General features: G+C 44.0%; 1 protein-coding gene across 5 annotated transcripts in view; it reads left to right on the forward strand.

The window, feature by feature from the left end:
* The first annotated feature begins 14,250 nt into the window (after window positions 1-14,250).
* Window positions 14,251-17,558, forward strand: part of LOC141091523 (OX-2 membrane glycoprotein-like) — a 33,786-nt gene continuing 30,478 nt past the window's right edge. The window contains exon 1 of one of the 5 annotated variants that reach the window (XM_073577156.1): window positions 14,251-14,375. In XM_073577156.1, the coding sequence (XP_073433257.1) occupies window positions 14,350-14,375 (26 nt within the window). In that variant the 5' untranslated portion in view covers window positions 14,251-14,349. Of the gene's footprint in view, window positions 14,376-15,022; window positions 15,389-15,470; window positions 16,440-17,558 lie in introns of those variants that run through there. The other 4 variants (XR_012232536.1, XM_073577160.1, XM_073577161.1 and 1 more) reach the window with 4 other exon arrangements.

The following is a 17,558-nucleotide window of genomic DNA, read 5'->3' on the forward strand; positions in this document are numbered from 1 at the left end:
AAAAACACTTTTACTCACCTGTACTCTGTGTTAGTTCTGTTGTCTTTGGGCCTTTATTGACGCATACAAGGACATTTTTGAGATTATCAGGTCTTTTGTTACATTTTAGTGGTGGAGCTAGAAATTTAGTAATGGTGGGTAAGGATTTCCTGTTAGAATCTGTTCAGTTTGTGACTATCCGCCATTTTCTTGTAATGTTCTGGCTGCTGGTCTTTTTCCTCTGGTGCTGGGTTTGTCTTGGGTCAGGGGATTGTATCACCCTTTATTAACCTGCACCTGTCTCCCATTCCTTGCTGGACACAGTGTTAATCCGCTTGAGTTCTGGCTAGGAGCTTTGCTTTGCCTTCTGTCTGTTTAGTTAGTGTAGTTCTGGGACCTCTGGTTCTGCTAGTCTTAGTTTCTGTTTTCAGTTTGCTTCTGCAGCCTTCTCTTTGTCTTCTATTAGGAGGTGACCCGTTTTTGTACCCAGTCGTTAGATCTTTCAGGGACCCCCTTCCCCCTATCTATAGGTCTTCGCTTGAGATTAACCTACGATCGTCGGTGGGTCTATTCGCAAGGAATGGGTCGCCCACTCCATCGCAGCGTGTCAGCCTAGTCACAGTGCAGGGTCTGTTTTCCCCCTCCTACCCTAGCCCTGTGCTGCAGTACTGTAACATTTCCCAAGTAATGTTTAGTGTTTCATGATACCCCGGTGTATACTGGGCATAAAGGGATGGTTTGTGCTGTTGAAGGCTACTCTCTTAGAGATCTTAAGCCCCCGTTACATACTGCGATATCGCTAGCAATATCGCTGTAAAGTCACCGATTTTGTGACGTAGCAGCGATATTGCTAGCGATATCGCTGCATGTGATACTTACCTCCGACCGGCTCCCCCGCTGGTTATCGCTGATCGCGCGAGAAGCTCCTGGACCATTCCTCGTCGGTCACTTCCTGCGGCGCTTCCTGTGGCGCCGACGAGCGACGTGTGGTGCCGGGTGGGAGGACGTCAGGATCGCCTCGTCTGACAGGTAAGTAGCGACCCCCGACCCCAGCGATGTCGCTGGTGAGATCTGCCTGTGTGGCAGCTCACTAGCGACCACCTAGCGATGTACCAGCGATCCTGACCGCGTCATATCGCTAGTCGGGATCGCTGGTGCATCGCTAGGTGTAACGGTACCCTTACTCTGTGCTCCTGCAGAGTGTTGATTTAATGATATTATCTGGATAATCCCTAGCGTGAAATTTATTATTCATTTCTTCATGTCTGATACTTTGTGTTTGAGAATCAGAGACAACGCGGCTTCACTCTATGATGTTGAGACTTAGGTAAGGATTTTTTTATGTGTTTCGGATGACAACTAGAAAAATGTAATAAACAATTACGGTCGGTAGGTTTTGTATACAAATCAGTAACATGTGACCCTTGGTATCTAGTATAACCTGTGTATCCAGAAAGGTTATGGTATGATTGTCAAAATGTGAAGTAAAGGTAACGCTCAAGACTAAAGGCCCCGTTACACACAGCCGGGTATCGCTGATCGTGCTGGATCGTCCTGGGCCATTTTTTCATCGCTGGTCTCCCGCTGGCCAGCACGCACTGCTGCGTGTGGCAGCGGGAGCCAGCGATGAACGACGCTGCACGCTGGTATCCAACGTAAACATCGGGTTTCTAAGAGCCGCGGGGCTCTTAGAAACCTGATGTTTACCCTAGATACCAGCGTGCACTGCAGGGCGGGAGGTGGAGGCAGAGCGGCGGGCGCACAGACCGGAGTAGCTCTGCTATCTGCTACTCCAGTCTGACAGATTGGAGTAGCTCTGCTATCTGCTACTCCGGTCTGGGGGCAGAATGCTGGACGCTGGGGCAGAATGCTGGATATGGGGGCAGAATGTGACAGTGAGACACAGGAGGGGGCAGAATGTGAGACACTGGGGCATGATTGGAGAAACAGGCATGATTGGAGACAGATGGGGAAGGGTTGGAGACAGATCGCATAGGATCATGTGGCAGGATGGATATGATGGAGACAGATGGGGAGATCATATGGGGCAGAATGGATACTCTTGAGGGTGGGATGGGAGAACATAAAGCTGAAGCCAGGAGTGAGACACACGGGGGTCAGGATGGGGGATATTATTACCATAGGGGCTAATTAAGGGATATTATTACTGCAGTGATGTATTTAATTTTTTGAGGATACTGTTTTAAATGGGCGTGGTCCTGTTACTGTGTAGAGCGACACTATGTCGCCATTTTTTCTTCATGTGGTGTAATGTAGAAGTTGGGTAAAAATAAGTAATGTGTTCTGCAAGCGGAGCTCTAGATAACTGTGTTATTTTCTGCAGAGACAAGTCCTGGCTGGAAGACGTGATGTTGATTTGTGCTGGATGAAAGATGAAAAGCAAGGATGAAGGACTTCACCTAGAGACGTCACTGTTGAGTTAGTGTGTTACACTGACACTATACAATAATATTGTAATATGTGGTCTGGGCATGGTGCCGTGGTATTTGTCCCTTGTATGTGCTATTATTTGGTCACTTTGTGGTGGTAATAAGTGGTCTGGTCATGGTGCGGTGGTATTTGTTCCTTGTATGTGATATTATTCAGTCACTATGGTAGAAATACATGGTCTGGTCATGGTGTCGGTATTTGTTCCTTGTATGTGGTATTATAGGTCGCTATGTGGTGGTAATATGTGGTCTAGACATGGTGCGGTGGTATTTGTTCCTTGTATGTGATATTATTGGTCATTTTAAAAATTGAAAAATAAATAAAAATATACCTAAATTGTATTGCATATTTTAAAAAATATTTAATAGGTTACAGTAGAGTAGGGCCTGGCCAAAAGTGTCTACCCTGTTATGGTGGCGGCTTAAAAAAATCTTTTGGCCAAAGCAAAATCTGCTGGCTATAAGTGTGATCTGGTGATGGGAACTGTTAATTTGTGATTGGTGAGAAGTGGAGCTTTTCCAAGAGAGAGCGGTGGGGCTGTGGACAGTTTGAGAGGTGGAGGTGAGGCTGGGTGGAGTCTGGGCAGAGTCTCAAGGGGGCCCCGAAAATTTTGCCACGATGGGGCCCCCAAATTCCTAGTGGCAGCCCTGATCGCCGCACACGTCATCTAGTCAGAGCTGAAAGTCCCAGTGCAGAGTGAAGGACGAAGAGTGAACTTTCAGAATGTAAATCCTATGATTGTAAAATGTTATACATACCATACATCAGGGTACAGCTACGTTAGAGGACTACCATGTGCTGTACAGTAATTGTGTAACCAGTAAACGCCACACTTCCCTGTATCACTGGTTATGTAATTGTGTACAAAATTTCATTTAACAAGTCCATAAAATTCCCTTTAGGGCCAATAATATATTATCAGGAATATTTCCATCAACTGCTGTTTAGTTTACTTTCTCACAGAGGGTTCTTTTCCAATTTAAGAAATGATCTCTAAAGGAAATATTTGTGACTCACCGAAACTTGTTATCAGATTTCCAGGACTGCAGTAAAAAGTGGAGGCTTCTACTCTTAGTTCATGATTAATTCTTGTTACCATTTCAACCACAAACTGTCCCAATAATGTTAACTTATCTGGTGAAAATACCCTTTGTGAGGGGTGGGATGTGTTTGACAACAGAAAAATCAGTTCTTGAAGTTGATTTATTAGAAGCAGAAAAAATGGACAAATGTAAGGAACTCTGATAAGTTCTAAATTGTTTTATGGCAGACAACTGGGCTAGTGCATCTCCAAGACGGTCTGGTGGGGTTTTCCTGGTATGTGGAAGGTATAGTTACATAGTAACATAGTAACATAGTAATTAAGGTTGAAGGGAGACTTTAAGTCCATCTAGTTCAACCCATATCCTATCCTAACTTGCCCTAACATGTTGATCCAGAGGAAGGCAAAAAAAAACCATGTGGCAAACAGTAATCTTCACATTGGGGAAAAAAATTCCTTCCCGACTCCACATACGGCAATCAGACTAGCTCCCTGGATCAACGCAACACTAAGGAAACTAGTGTATATACCCTGTAATATTATACTTTTCAAGAAAGGCATCCAGTCCCCTCTTAAATTTTAGTAGTGAATCACTCATTACAACATCATATGGCAGAGAGTTCCATAGTCTCACTGCTCTTACAGTAAAGAATCCGCATCTGTGATTATGCTTAAACCTTCTTTCCTACAGACGTAGAGGATGCCCCCTTGTCCCCGTCACAGGTCTAAGAGTAAAAAGATCATTAGAAAGGTCTTGGTATTGTCCCCACATATATTTATACATTGTAATAAGATCACCCCTAAGCCTTCGATTCTCCAAACTAAATAACCCCAAATGTAATAACCTGTCTTGGTATTGCAGATCCCCCAGTTCCCTAATAACCTTGGTCGCTCTTCTCTGCACCCGCTCCAGTTCAGCTATGTCTTTCTTATACACCGGAGACCAGAACTGTACACAGTATTCTAAGTGTGGTCGCACCAGTGACTTATATAGAGGTAAAATTATGTTCTCAGGAGCATCTATGCCTCTTTTAATGCATCCCATTATTTTATTTGCCTTTGCAGCAGCTGCCTGACTCTGGCCACTAAATGTGAGTTTGTCGTCCACCCATACACCCAGGTCTTTTTCAGTGACTGTTTTGCCCAGTGTTTTACAATTAAGCACATAATTATACATCTTGTTCGTTCTTCCCAAGTGCATGACCTTACATTTATCCCCATTAAAGCTCATTTGCCATTTATCAGCCCAAGCTACTAGTTTACATAAATCCTCCTGTAATATAAAATTGTCCTCCTCTGTATTGATTACCCTGCAGAGTTTAGTGTCATCTGCAAATATTGAAATTCTACTCTCTATGCCCCCTACAAGGTCATTAATAAATATGTTAAAAAGAAGCGGGCCCAAAACTGACCCCTGTGGTACCCGACTGCTAACTGTGACCCAGTCCGAGTGTGCTCCATTAATAACCACCCTTTGTTTCCTATCCCTGAGCCAGCTCTTAACCCACCTACACATATTTTCCCCTATCCCCATTGATCTCATTTTATGTATCAACCTTTTGTGTGGCACCTTATCAAAAGCTTTTGAAAAGTCCATGTACACCACGTCCACTGCATTCCCTTGGTCCAGTCCGGAACTTACCTCTTCATAAAAGCTTATCAGATTAGTCTGACAGAACGGTCCCTTGTAAACCCATGTTGATATTGGGTCATGAGGTTATTCTTCTCCAGATACTCAGGTATAGTATCTCTTAGAAAACCCTCCAGGATTTTACCCACAGTTGAGGTTAAACTCACTGGCCTATAATTTCCAAGTTCAGTTTTTGACCCTTTTTGAATATTGGCACCACATTTGCTATACGCCAGTCCTGTGGTACAGACCCTGTTATTATGGAATCTTTAAAGATTAAAAATAATGGTCTATCTATGACTGTGCTTAATTCCTGCAGTACTCGGGGGTGTATCCCATCCGGGCCCGGGGATTTGTCAATTTTAGTGATTTTTAGACGCCGCCGTACTTCCTGCTGGGTTAAGCAGGTTACATTTAATGGAGAATTTTTATCCCTGATCATGTTATCCGTCATGGGATTTTCTTGTGTAAACACTGTCGAAAAAAAGTCATTTAGCATATTGGCTTTTTCCTCATCCTCCTCCACCATTTCACCCAGACTATTTTTAAGGGGGCCAACATTATCATTTTTTAGCTTCTTACTATTTATGTAGTTAAAGAATATTTTGGGATTATTTTTACTTTCTCTGGCAATGAGTCTCTCTGTCTCAATCTTTGCTGTTTTGATTTGCTTTTTACAGAATTTATTTAATCTTCTGTATTTAGCTAATGCCTCATCACTACCTACTTGCTTTAATTCTTTAAATGCTTTATTTTTATCTCTTATTGCGCCCCTTACAGCTCTATTTAGCCATAGTGGTTTCCTCCTATTTCTCGCGTGTTTATTCCATACGGTATATATTGTGCACAGGTCCTATTCAGGATGCTAATAAACGTCTCCCATTGTCTTTGTGTATTTTTATGTCTCAGGATATCGTCCCAGTTAATTGCACCAAGATCATCTGTCATCCGTTGGAAATTTGCCTTCCTGAAGTTTAGTGTCCTTGTAACCCCTCTTCTACACAATTTATTAAAGGATACATGAAAACTTATTAATTTGTGATCACTATTACCCAAGTGACCCCCAACCCTTACATTTGATATGCGGTCTGGCCTGCTGGTTAATATTAGGTCTAGCAGTGCCCCCCCTCTTGTTGGGTCCTGAACCAGTTGTGAAAGGTAATTGTCTCTCATAGTTGTCAGACACCTATTACCTTTGCTGGAACTGCAGGTTTCGGTTCCCCAATGTATTTCAGGGTAGTTGAAGTCCCCCATAATAATGACTTCTCCTTGAGTCGCAGCTTCATCTATTTGCTTTATGAGGATATTCTCTGTAGCTTCCATTATTTTTGGAGACTTATAACAAACCCCTATCAGTAATTTATTATTTTTCCCCCCTCCCCTTATCTCTACCCACAGGGACTCTACATTTTCATTAGATTCATATATATTATCACGAAGGATGGGTTTTAAGGATGATTTTACATATAAACACACACCTCCCCCTCGCTTATTTGTACGGTCATTTCTGAACAGACTATAGCCCTGTAAATTATCCCCCGGTCATGGCTCTCGTCCAGCCATGTCTCAGATATCCCCACCATGTCATAATTATGTTCCAACAACATTAACTCCAATTCCTCCATTTTGTTGGCGAGGCTTCTGGCATTAGTATACATGCACTTTATGTATCTCTCTGTACCTCTATTCTTTCTTAAATTATTAACTGTTCTAACCCCAACCCCAACTTCATTATTTGTGCCCAGGTCTCTATCTGCACTGTCTTCCCCTCCTATAAAAGGAATACCCTCCCCCCCCCGTCCCTAGGTTAAACACTCCTCCAACCTTCTAGCCATTTTCTCCCCCAGCACAGCTGCACCCTCCCCATTGAGGTGCAGCCCGTCCCAAGCGTAGAACCTGTAGCCAACTGAGAAGTCGGCCCAGTTCTGCAGGAACCCAAACCCCTCCTTCCTACACCAATTCCTGAGCCACTTATTAACCTCCCTAATCTCCCGTTGCCTCTCTGGCGTGGCACGTGGTACAGGAAGTATTTCCGAAAATACCACCTTGGAGGTCCTTGCTTTAAGCTTACAGCCTAATTCCCTGAAATCATCTTTAAGGACCTTCCACTTACCTCTAACTTTGTCATTTGTGCCAATGTGCACCATGACCGCTGGATCCTCACCAGCCCCTCCCAGTAATCTGTCAACCCGATCAGCGAAGTGTCGGACTCGAGCGCCAGGTAGGCAGCACACCGTTCGACGATCCCTGTCTTTGTGACAGATTGCCCTTTCTGTTCCCCTAATAATTGAGTCTCCCACTACCAGAACCTGTCTGGCCTGCCCTGCTCTCCTATTTCCCCCCTTACTGGAGCAGACACTCCTCCGGCTTTCAGAGGACATGCCTTGCTGCAGCAGTGCTACTCCTGCACTAACACTCCCCTCATCTGCCAACTTAGCAAACTTATTGGGGTGTGCCAGATCAGGACTAGCCTCCCTGGTGCTCTTCCCTCTACCCCGCCTTCTGTCACCCAGTTAGCTGCTTCATTGTCCTGCAGCTCCAACCTAGCATCCCCCCCTCATCTATCCCATTGAGCGTCTGCTCAGTGAGCAGAAGACTCCTTTCCATATTGTCTATGGATCTCAGTGTTGCCAGCTGCACATTTAGATCCAGTATCTGGGCTTCCAAATGTACAACGTGCTCACATCTCGCACAGCAGTATGCACCCTCGACCGGCTGTTCAAGGATTTCATACATGCGGCAAGACGTGCACTGGATGGCATTGGCAATAGTGGAGCACATCCTAATGGGGATTGCAAAAGACAATACGATAAGCAAAAATAAATAAAAAGTATTAATAAAATATAACAGCAATTCAGTAAGACCTCCCTTGGAAACTCCCTGAATCCAAAGTCACTGAATCTCAAGTCACACACTTACCACAGTTTGCACTTACGCTCAGGTCACACTCAGCTCGTTCACACTCGCTCAGGCAGAAGATTTAAAAGATTTTTTTTTTTTTTTTTTTTCCCCTTTTACCAGCACACCACCTTGCTGCTCAATGCACTTCCAAAAGGAGTTAAGCCCCAACCAGCTGCCCCTTATCAACCCTTAATTACTGTATGAACTCCCACCCTTAATTAACCCCTTGTGAATATAGTTACACCTCAAGACTTAAATGCAATATAGTTAACCCTTAAAAACACAGATAGTAAAATAAGAGATTAAAGATTAGAGAGAAAAAAAAAAATAGGTTAAACAAGCCCCCAAGCCCCCCAAAAATTGGACAGGTAGAAAGCACTCAGCAACCTACAATTCAGCAACTCACACAGGTATTTGTTATAGGTTTTCCAAACACCTCTTCACTGAATCTCAAGTCACACACTTACCACAGTTCGCACTTACGCTCAGGTCACACTCAGCTCGTTCACACTCGCTCAGGCAGAAGATTTAAAAGATTTTTTTTTTTTTTTTTTCCCCTTTTACCAGCACACCACCTTGCTGCTCAATGCACTTCCAAAAGGAGTTGGATATATGTCAGATCTTAGATGGTGTTCCCAGTATACAGTGGGTCTTGAAGAGTGTTATTGTTACACAGCAGGACTACTGGGATGTTTCATTTATACAGCAGCTCTTGTGGGTGCTCCTGATAATTGGGATGTCTTGTGAGGTGCTCACGATCATTGGCAGGTCTTGTTGAGTGTCCACAGTTTACAACAGGTTTTGTGGCCTGTTCCCAATATACAGTCATGGCCAAAAGTTTTGAGAATGACACAAATATTAATTTTTACAAAGTCTACTGCTTCATTTTTTCTAATTGCAATTTGCATATACTCCAGAATGTTATAAAGAGTGATCAGCTTAACAGCAATTACTTGCAAAGTCAATATTTGCCTAGAAAATTAACTTTATCCCCCAAAACACATTTCAACATCATTGCAGCTCTGCCTTAAAAGGACCAGCTAACATCGTTTCAGTGATTGCTCCATTAACACAGGTGTGGGTGTTGATGAGGACAGGGCTGGAGATCAATCTGTCATGATTAAGTAAGAATGACAGCACTGGACACTTTAAAAGGAGGCTGGTGCTTGGCATCATTGTTTCTCTTTTGTTAACCATGGTTATCTCTAAAGAAACACGTGCAGTCATCATTGCACTGCACAAAAATGGCCTAACAGGGAAGAGTATCGCAGCTAGAAAGATTGCACCTCAGTCAACAATCTATCGCATCATCAAGAACTTCAAGGAGAGAGGTTCCCTTGTTGCCACAAAGGCTCCAGGGCGCCCAAGAAAGACCAGCAAGCGCCAGGACCGTCTCTTAAAAGTGTTTCAGCTGCGGGAGCGGGCTACCAGCAGTGCAGAGCTTGCTCAGGAATGGCAGCAGGCAGGTGTGAGTGCATCTGCACGCACTGTGAGGCGGCGACTCTTGGAGCAAGGCCTGGTCTCAAGGAGGGCAGCAAAGAAGCCACTTCTCTCCAGGAAAAACATCATGGGCAGACTGATATTCTGCAAGAGGTACAGGGAGTGGACTGCTGAGGACTGGGGTAAAGTCATTTTCTCTGATGAATCCCCTTTTCGATTGTTTGGGACATCTGGAAAACGGCTTATTCGGAGAAGACCAGGTGAGCGCTACCACCAGTCTTGTCTCATGCCAACTGTCAAGCATCCTGAAACCATTCATGTGTGGGGTTGCTTCTCAGCCAAGGGAATGGGCTCTCTCTCAGTCTTGCCTAAAAACACAGCCATGAATAAAGAATGGTACCAGAATGTCCTCCAAGAGCAACTTCTCTCAACCGTCCAAGAGCAGTTTGGCGATCAACAATGCCTTTTTCAACATGATGGAGCACCTTGCCATAAAGCAAAGGTGATAACTAAATGGCTCAGGGAACAAAACATAGAGATTTTGGGACCATGGCCTGGAAACTCCCCAGATCTTAATCCCATTGAGAACTTGTGGTCAATCATCAAGAGACGGGTGGACAAACAAAAACCTTCAAATTCAGACAAAATAAAAGCATTGATTTTGCAAGAATGGACTGCTATCAGTCAGGATTTGATCCAGAAGTTGATTGAGAGCATGCCAGGGAGAATTGCTGAGGTCCTGAAGAAGAAGGGTCAACACTGCAAATATTGACTTGCTGCATTAACTCATTCTAACTGTCAATATAACCTTTTGTTACTCATAATATGATTGCAATTATATTTCTGTATGTGATAAAAACATCTGACAAACACACATAAAAACCAGATGCCAGCAGATCATGTGAAAATATAATATTTGTGTCATTCTCAAAACTTTTGGCCATGACTGTACAGCAGGTTTGTGGGTTTTTTTGGCACTTGTCAAGTTTTGAAGGATGCTTTCAGTGTACAGTGAGTCTTCAAAAGTGTTACTCGTATACAGCAGGTCTTTTGGGATATTTCTGGTATACAGCAGGTCTTTTGGGATATTTCTGGTATACAGCAGGTCTTGGGGGTGTTCACGTTATATTGCAGGTCTGTTCAGATGTTCTTAGTATGGGACAGGTCTTGGGGGTGTATATGGTATATGGTGGGTCTTCTGGGGTATTTCTGGTGAACGGCAGGTCTTGTGATGCCTCTCAGTATACGGTAGGTGTTTTGGGTGGTGTTCCCGTTATATGGCAGGGCTTGTGATGTGTTTCTGGTAAACTGCAAGTCTTGTGGGTTGTTATCGGTATGCAGCAGGTCTAATGGGATGTACCTGGTATTTGGAAGGTCTTGTGGGATATTTCAGATATGCAGTGGTTAATACTTTCCATAAGATATTAAAGGAACGACCACCGGTAACCCTGCAACAGTCATGCGTGCCCAATGAGTGAACATCAAAACCACCTGCTTAACATTGTTTAGTTCCCGTCATACTAACAACAGGGTATTTTTCAGTGTTTTTAAAAAAAAAATATAGGGCTTCAACATATTTTCTATGGATCTCCATAGACCTACTAAAGCACATCCAAAAATGGACAAAAAGTTTAAGTTCAATTCAATGAAAAAATTAGCTCCTTCTCCCGTCAGATTTCACTTGACACCACCGTAAACCTCTTCACCTAAACAAGAGATCCAGAATACCTCATCCCATTTTCATTACATGTCATTTTACTTCTTTGCTAACACTTTAACACCAATAGAGATCACCACCCACTAACTGACCTGGACTAAGTCCCTTCTTTCTAGTGATATGAACAATCCTCAAGGAAAGCTCTTCAGGTATCTTCAGGTGGGGTACCACTCAGACCTTCTTGTGTAGAGAAGTCACCCATCACTTGCTGCTGGAGTACTCTATACATGAAATATATCAATGTCTAAATCATTAAATCTCTTAATAGTATTTCTTGAAGCATAATAGGTGTACTTGAGAGGGTTTTAGCTGTTTTGGTGGTATCTTCACATAGTTTGCTACAAGCCCCTAATATAGCTGAACAGGTAAGAGGATGAAATTCTGCAATAAATTAAAAAGGCAGCAAATAATAATAGGGTCCATATTATAGGGGATTTTAACTATCCAGACATTCAATAGGATATAGAATCTTCTGGTTGTGCTAAAAGTTGCAAGTTTTTATCCGCAGTTCAAGACTATTACGGTACCTCTCTCAGCTGGTAGATGAACCAACCAGGGGATGTACCGTAATCTGCTGGATCTGGTTCTGCTAAAAAGACCACATACATTTTCAGATCTATAGGTTGTGGAGCATTTGGGTGGCGGTGACCATAATATGGTAAGTTTCAAAGTAATTTTTAATCAAAGATTCAAAAGGTGAAATGCAAAAAACCTGGAACTTTAGGAAAGCTGATTTCAACAATTTGAGGGAAGAGCTTAATCACGTAATAAAAACATCAATGCCAAAAAGAAAAAAAAAATTGGTATCGGCCCCCCTAAAGGATGATGATAACAAGATAATTATAGAGGACAAAGAAAAGGCTGAGATATTAAAGGGAACCTGTCACCAGGAATAACGCTGTTAACGTGGAGTTATCCAGTTAATTTGCAGGTTAACAGCGTTATGATGCTGTCCAGCGCCTGCACGCAGCCGAATGCTTTTGGGAGAAAATTATCAAAATTATCTTTTTTTCTCCCCGCCATATTTAGTCATTGGGGGCTGATCGGCGCTAGATCAGTCACACTCTGAGTATACAGAATGGCTGCGGTAACTGCATTCACAGCACTGACTGACAACCAGCCCTAATGTAGATCCAGTGTCAGTCAGGGCAGGGGGGGTGGTTGCAGTGGCCGCTCGGTATACGCAGAGTGTGACTGAACCGGCGCCGCCAATATGACGCTGTTAACCTGCAGATTAACTCCATATCTTCAGGTTAACAGCGTTATTCCTGGTGACAGCTTCTCTAAACAGGCATGTCTCAACCATGTTCAGCAATGAACTGACTGCTCAAGGGATCATTCAACAAGGCAAAAATCAAAGTTCACCACCTGTTATAACTAGTTTAACACAAGAAGAAGTGCACCTGTGCTTGAGCAAATTAAACATTGACAAATCCCCTGCCCAGTTGGCATTCATCCACAGATACTAAGGGAGCTGAGCTCAGAAATTGACAGACCGATTTATTTCATATTCTTAGACTCTCTTGTAACAGGGGAGGTGTCATAGAATTGAACGATGTCTGATGTGGTACCGATATATAAGAAACGGAAGAAAGTGGATCCAGGCAACTACCGTCCGGCAAGTCTGACATCAGTACATGAGATTCTTTTTAACCTCTTCATTAATGACCTTGTGGATGGGATTGAGAGTAAAGTGTCAGTCTTTGCTCACAACACCAAACTATGCAGGATACTAAAATCTTACCCTGACATTAAAATATTACAGAACGATCTGGATAAGATGTCTGATGGGGAAACACTTGTCAGATGAGATTAATGTAGATAAATGTAGTATAATGCACCTGGGATGGAGGAATCCAATAGCTGCATATACATTAGATGGGAGAATACTTGGGACAACAGAACAAGAGAAGGACGGAGGATTCTGGGTACAAGTAAGCTGAGCAGCATTACTCAATGTCAGGCAGCAGCTACGAAAGCAAACAAGATTTTAGGGAGTATAAAAAAAAAGATAAAATCCTGTGATCCCAATGTATTGTTACCCCTCTATAAATCACTGGTGAGGCCACATGTAGAATATGGGGTCCAGTTTTGGGCCCCACATTTTAAAAAGGATATTCAGAAGTTAAAATCAGTCCAAAGCGGCAACTAGATTATTACAAGGGATGGAAGGCCTCTCATATGAGGAGCGATTGGAAAAGTTGGACTTGTTTAGCTTAGAAAAAAGATGCCTCAGAGGAGATACATGTATAAATATAAGTGTGGTCAGTACAGAGGACGGCGCAGGACTTATTCCCTCCAAGGACCATACTAAGGACCAGGGGGCACTCATTACGGGTGGAAGAAAGGCGATTCTGGCAGCTAGGTGGAATGGCAACAACAAGAGGTAGTAATGGCCGACAATATAACAGCGTTTATGCCAGGGCTGGATGATTTCCTTGATACACATAACATTGGGGGTTATAGTTAATTTAACCACAAAATGTACAATTGGTGGAGAAAGGTTGAACTTGATGGACCAAGGATGTTTTTCAACCTATGTAACTATGTAACCCATGGCTGCTGTTTTTTGGCACAAGGTTAGAGGAGGCTGGGTTTTTATAAAGCTGGAAATTTGTATCACCCGGCCTTTCCTAAAGATGATAGTGAACAAGCCATAACCCCAACAGGATAATTAAGGTCTGAAACCTTGGCCAAAGTTATCTGAGCACACAAATCTCCAGGGTTGCCCAAACTTTTGCATTTGCTCATTTTCGTTTTGGTTGTTTTTAAAATGCAAAAAATAATTTATCTATACTGTATATATATATATATATATATATATATATACATTACAAATGAAATGTGTCATCTGTAACTTTAGTTACTTTAATTTTGTGAGATGCACCTCTATCATCTATCTATTATCTATCTATTTATCTATTTAAATGGAAAATTTATCTATTTATCTATCTGTCTTGTTAACACATAAGATATAAAATTGCTACCCGACACATAAACCTAAAAAAGAATAGAAGTTGAGCAACACTCGTTTCCGGTCGTGGTTCCTCTCACTTCCTCCTTGAAGGCTTAGACTTCAGTTTTAGCTTTTCATCGGGTTTCTGTAAATGACAACTGTTACACAAAATACCTGTCTCTTCAAATCATTGAAATTTATAATAATCCTAATTCTCCTTGTGCGTTTTTGGAATGGGGAACTGTGTCAGGAAATCCAGGTGAGTGCGCTGCCATTTCCTACTACTTTATGTGCTATAGGGAAGCGGGACGTCTGCTTTCACCGCTGCCGCTTAGATCTGTAGGCATCTGTATTTTGAAATGACATTAGTGACACAAGCGTTAGATCCCGTACTTCCACAACCCGCAGCGCTCACCCCTCCATACTGCTCCTAAAAGGCTTATTCCACTAAGGTAGAATCATGAAGTTCATACAGGAGGAGGTTTTAGGTCACAGATGTTTTTAGACAAATTTTTGAATTGCAATGTCTTAAAATGTAAGGAAGCGCCAAATTCTAATAACATGATGCAACATTTGTAAGTTTGGCGCAAAGTCCAAGAACTGAACTGATCTCTAACTAAAAAATATACTATAAAGATTATCTATCTATGATCTATGTATTATCTATATATTATTTCTATATTATCTAAACTATCTATTATCCATGTTAGGCGCCGGGATTCTCCCGCAGCACAGGGTGGATCCCCAGCCTTGTCTGCCTCTGCGGTCTCCCGTTCAGCTTCGGCCGCAGTGGCAGCTGCTCAGCAGAGACGTCGGTCCCAGCGTCTTCCTCAGAATCGTGCTGTGCGCTTTGTTACTGCTGGCTCTTCTTCAGCCAAACCTATAGTAATTAGCAATAGTCAGCGGCGAACAAGATGTTCCAGAGGCCAACGTCAGGAATCACCCTACTGAGCATGCTCGTGAGGTGGCGGCCTCTCATTGGTGGTCGGTCGTCAGCTGCTCGGGTGACGTGGCAGTTCCAGATTGGTCCACGAGCAAAGTCCTGTCAGACTGGATTTGAACGGGATGTATAAAAGGTCCTCTGGAGCGCGACGGTGCGCTAAGATCGTAAGTGTTTGGTGTGTTGATGGATACATTACCACCCTGTGTGCACATGTGCCGCTACTAGCACGACAAGTGTGTGACTAGACAGACAGTGTATGGTGGGAACTCCCGCTTGGGCTTAGCATCTGTCTCCAGTCGTGTGTGCGGTTAGCACAGCCGAGTTTCAGAGTGAGTACAACCGCCAGCCTAGACTTCACTGGGGGGGTAGCGATAGTGACCCCAACTAGCGTCATAACCGCTATTCTCCTGCGCAGTCTAGCAGGGTGCAGCCACTAGCGCTGTCTCTACTAGTACCGATCTGTGACGTAACGGAGTCGGTTACTTCTCACTCTGTTCACAGTGAGGGACTCTTAACTCCATGTGTTTCCGGTGCTTGCTCGCAGCTTCACTCCGCCATTGTAGCCTAGCTGCAGTTTCCCATCACCGTACTGTGAACCCCGGGTTGCGATCGCACTTTACCTTAATTTATGTTCCGTGCGATACAGAAACCCTAACAATCTATCTATTGTAACGAATGGAAGTGGAGGCAGAGATGGTGAAGTTCACATTCTCTTTTATTTTTTAAGTGGAACCTCGGGACCACGGTCCGGGGGGCTCTGAAGGGGACGTGACTAGTGAGCCCCGGGTACCCGTAGTAAAGCCCCTCAGGCAGGGCCAGAATGGAATACCCGGAGGACACAGGTGCTACCTCCAGTTAGACCCGAAACACGTGGCAGCTGTCCCAGCGGGACCAAAAGGGATAACAAAAGTTACAGCAGAGTCCGTAATGCGCTGGGTCCTGGATCCGGTTAGTTGGTAAGGAGTCGGTTCCAGTGACCTTCACACAGTCCTTGGACTCGGATGGCTGTAGGCAGAACGGGATGGCTTAGGCCCAGATGGTTGCTGATATAACCAGGTAACACAGGATACTGATACTCTGTGGAGACAAAGCACATTAGACAATGCACAGAGACTGCTGATGCAGTGCAGACAGGTTAGCATGAGAACCGACTGTAGCAATGATAGATATTCATTGCTCCAGCGCTCTCCCTATGGAGGAGAGGCCAGAAATAGCAGCCAGTGGTTAATTGCACTTTTTGAATAATGCACGCCGCCCCTTTAAGAAGGCAAGAGAGCGGGCGTGCCCTAATAGCCTTAGCTACAGATCTCCTCACAGGACGCCAGGAGGAGGAGGCAGGAGGGAGGCCAGAACGCTGAGCAGCAGCATGAGAGGCTCGAGGTGAGTGCCCAGAATGGAGAGCAGTGGCAGGCCTAGACGCAGCGCCAGGACGGGGACCAGGTGTAACAATGGCAGACCTGGGCGCAGAGCTAGGACGGGGACCGGGTGTAACATCTATTATATGTCTGTCCATCTATTTATTACCTATCTATTATATATCTCTTATCTATCTATTGCATTTTTCGAACTATAAAACGCAATCAAATCTTAAATGGAAGAAAATAAAAAATATATATTTCAATGCAAATAGTATGCTAAACATTAAACAGAGTGTATGAAGCACTGTGTAATCTATGGAGAATATACTGTTATGGGGGATCTGTGGATGATGCACTGTTATGGGGGATCTGTGGATGACGCACTGTTATGTGGGATCTGTGGAGGATGCACTGTTATGGGGGATCTGTGGATGATGCACTGTTATGGGGGATCGGTGGATGATGCACTGCTATGGGGGATCTGTGGGTGACATACTGTTATGTGGGATCTGTGGATGATGCACTGTTATGGGGGATCTGTGGATGATGCACTGTTATGGGGGATCTGTGGATGATGCACTGCTATGGGGGATCTGTGGGTGACGTACTGTTATGGGGGATCGGTGGATGATGCACTGTTATGGGGGATCGGTGGATGATGCACTGCTATGGGGGATCTGTGGGTGACGTACTGTTATGTGGGATCTGTGGATGATGCACTGTTATGGGGGATCTGTGGATGATGCACTGCTATGGGGGATCTGTGGATGATGCACTGTTATGGGGGATCTGTGGATGACGCACTGTTATGGTGGATCTGTGGATGACGCACTGTTATGGGGGATCTGTGGATGACGCTCTGTTATGGGGGATCTGTGGATGATGCTCTGTTATGGGGGATCTGTGGATGATGCACTGCTATGGGGGATCTGTGGGTGACGTACTGTTATGGGGGATCTGTGGATGATGCACTGTTATGGGGGATCGGTGGATGACGCACTGCTATGGGGGATCTGTGGGTGACGTACTGTTATGTGGGATCTGTGGATGATGCACTGTTATGGGGGATCTGTGGATGATGCACTGTTATGGGGGATCTGTGGATGATGCACTGCTATGGGGGATCTGTGGATGACGCACT

The sequence above is a fragment of the Dendrobates tinctorius genome, unplaced genomic scaffold (assembly GCF_039654945.1).
Source record: "Dendrobates tinctorius isolate UK_male_01 unplaced genomic scaffold, ASM3965494v1 ptg000054l, whole genome shotgun sequence".
Lineage (NCBI taxonomy): Eukaryota > Metazoa > Chordata > Amphibia > Anura > Dendrobatidae > Dendrobates > Dendrobates tinctorius.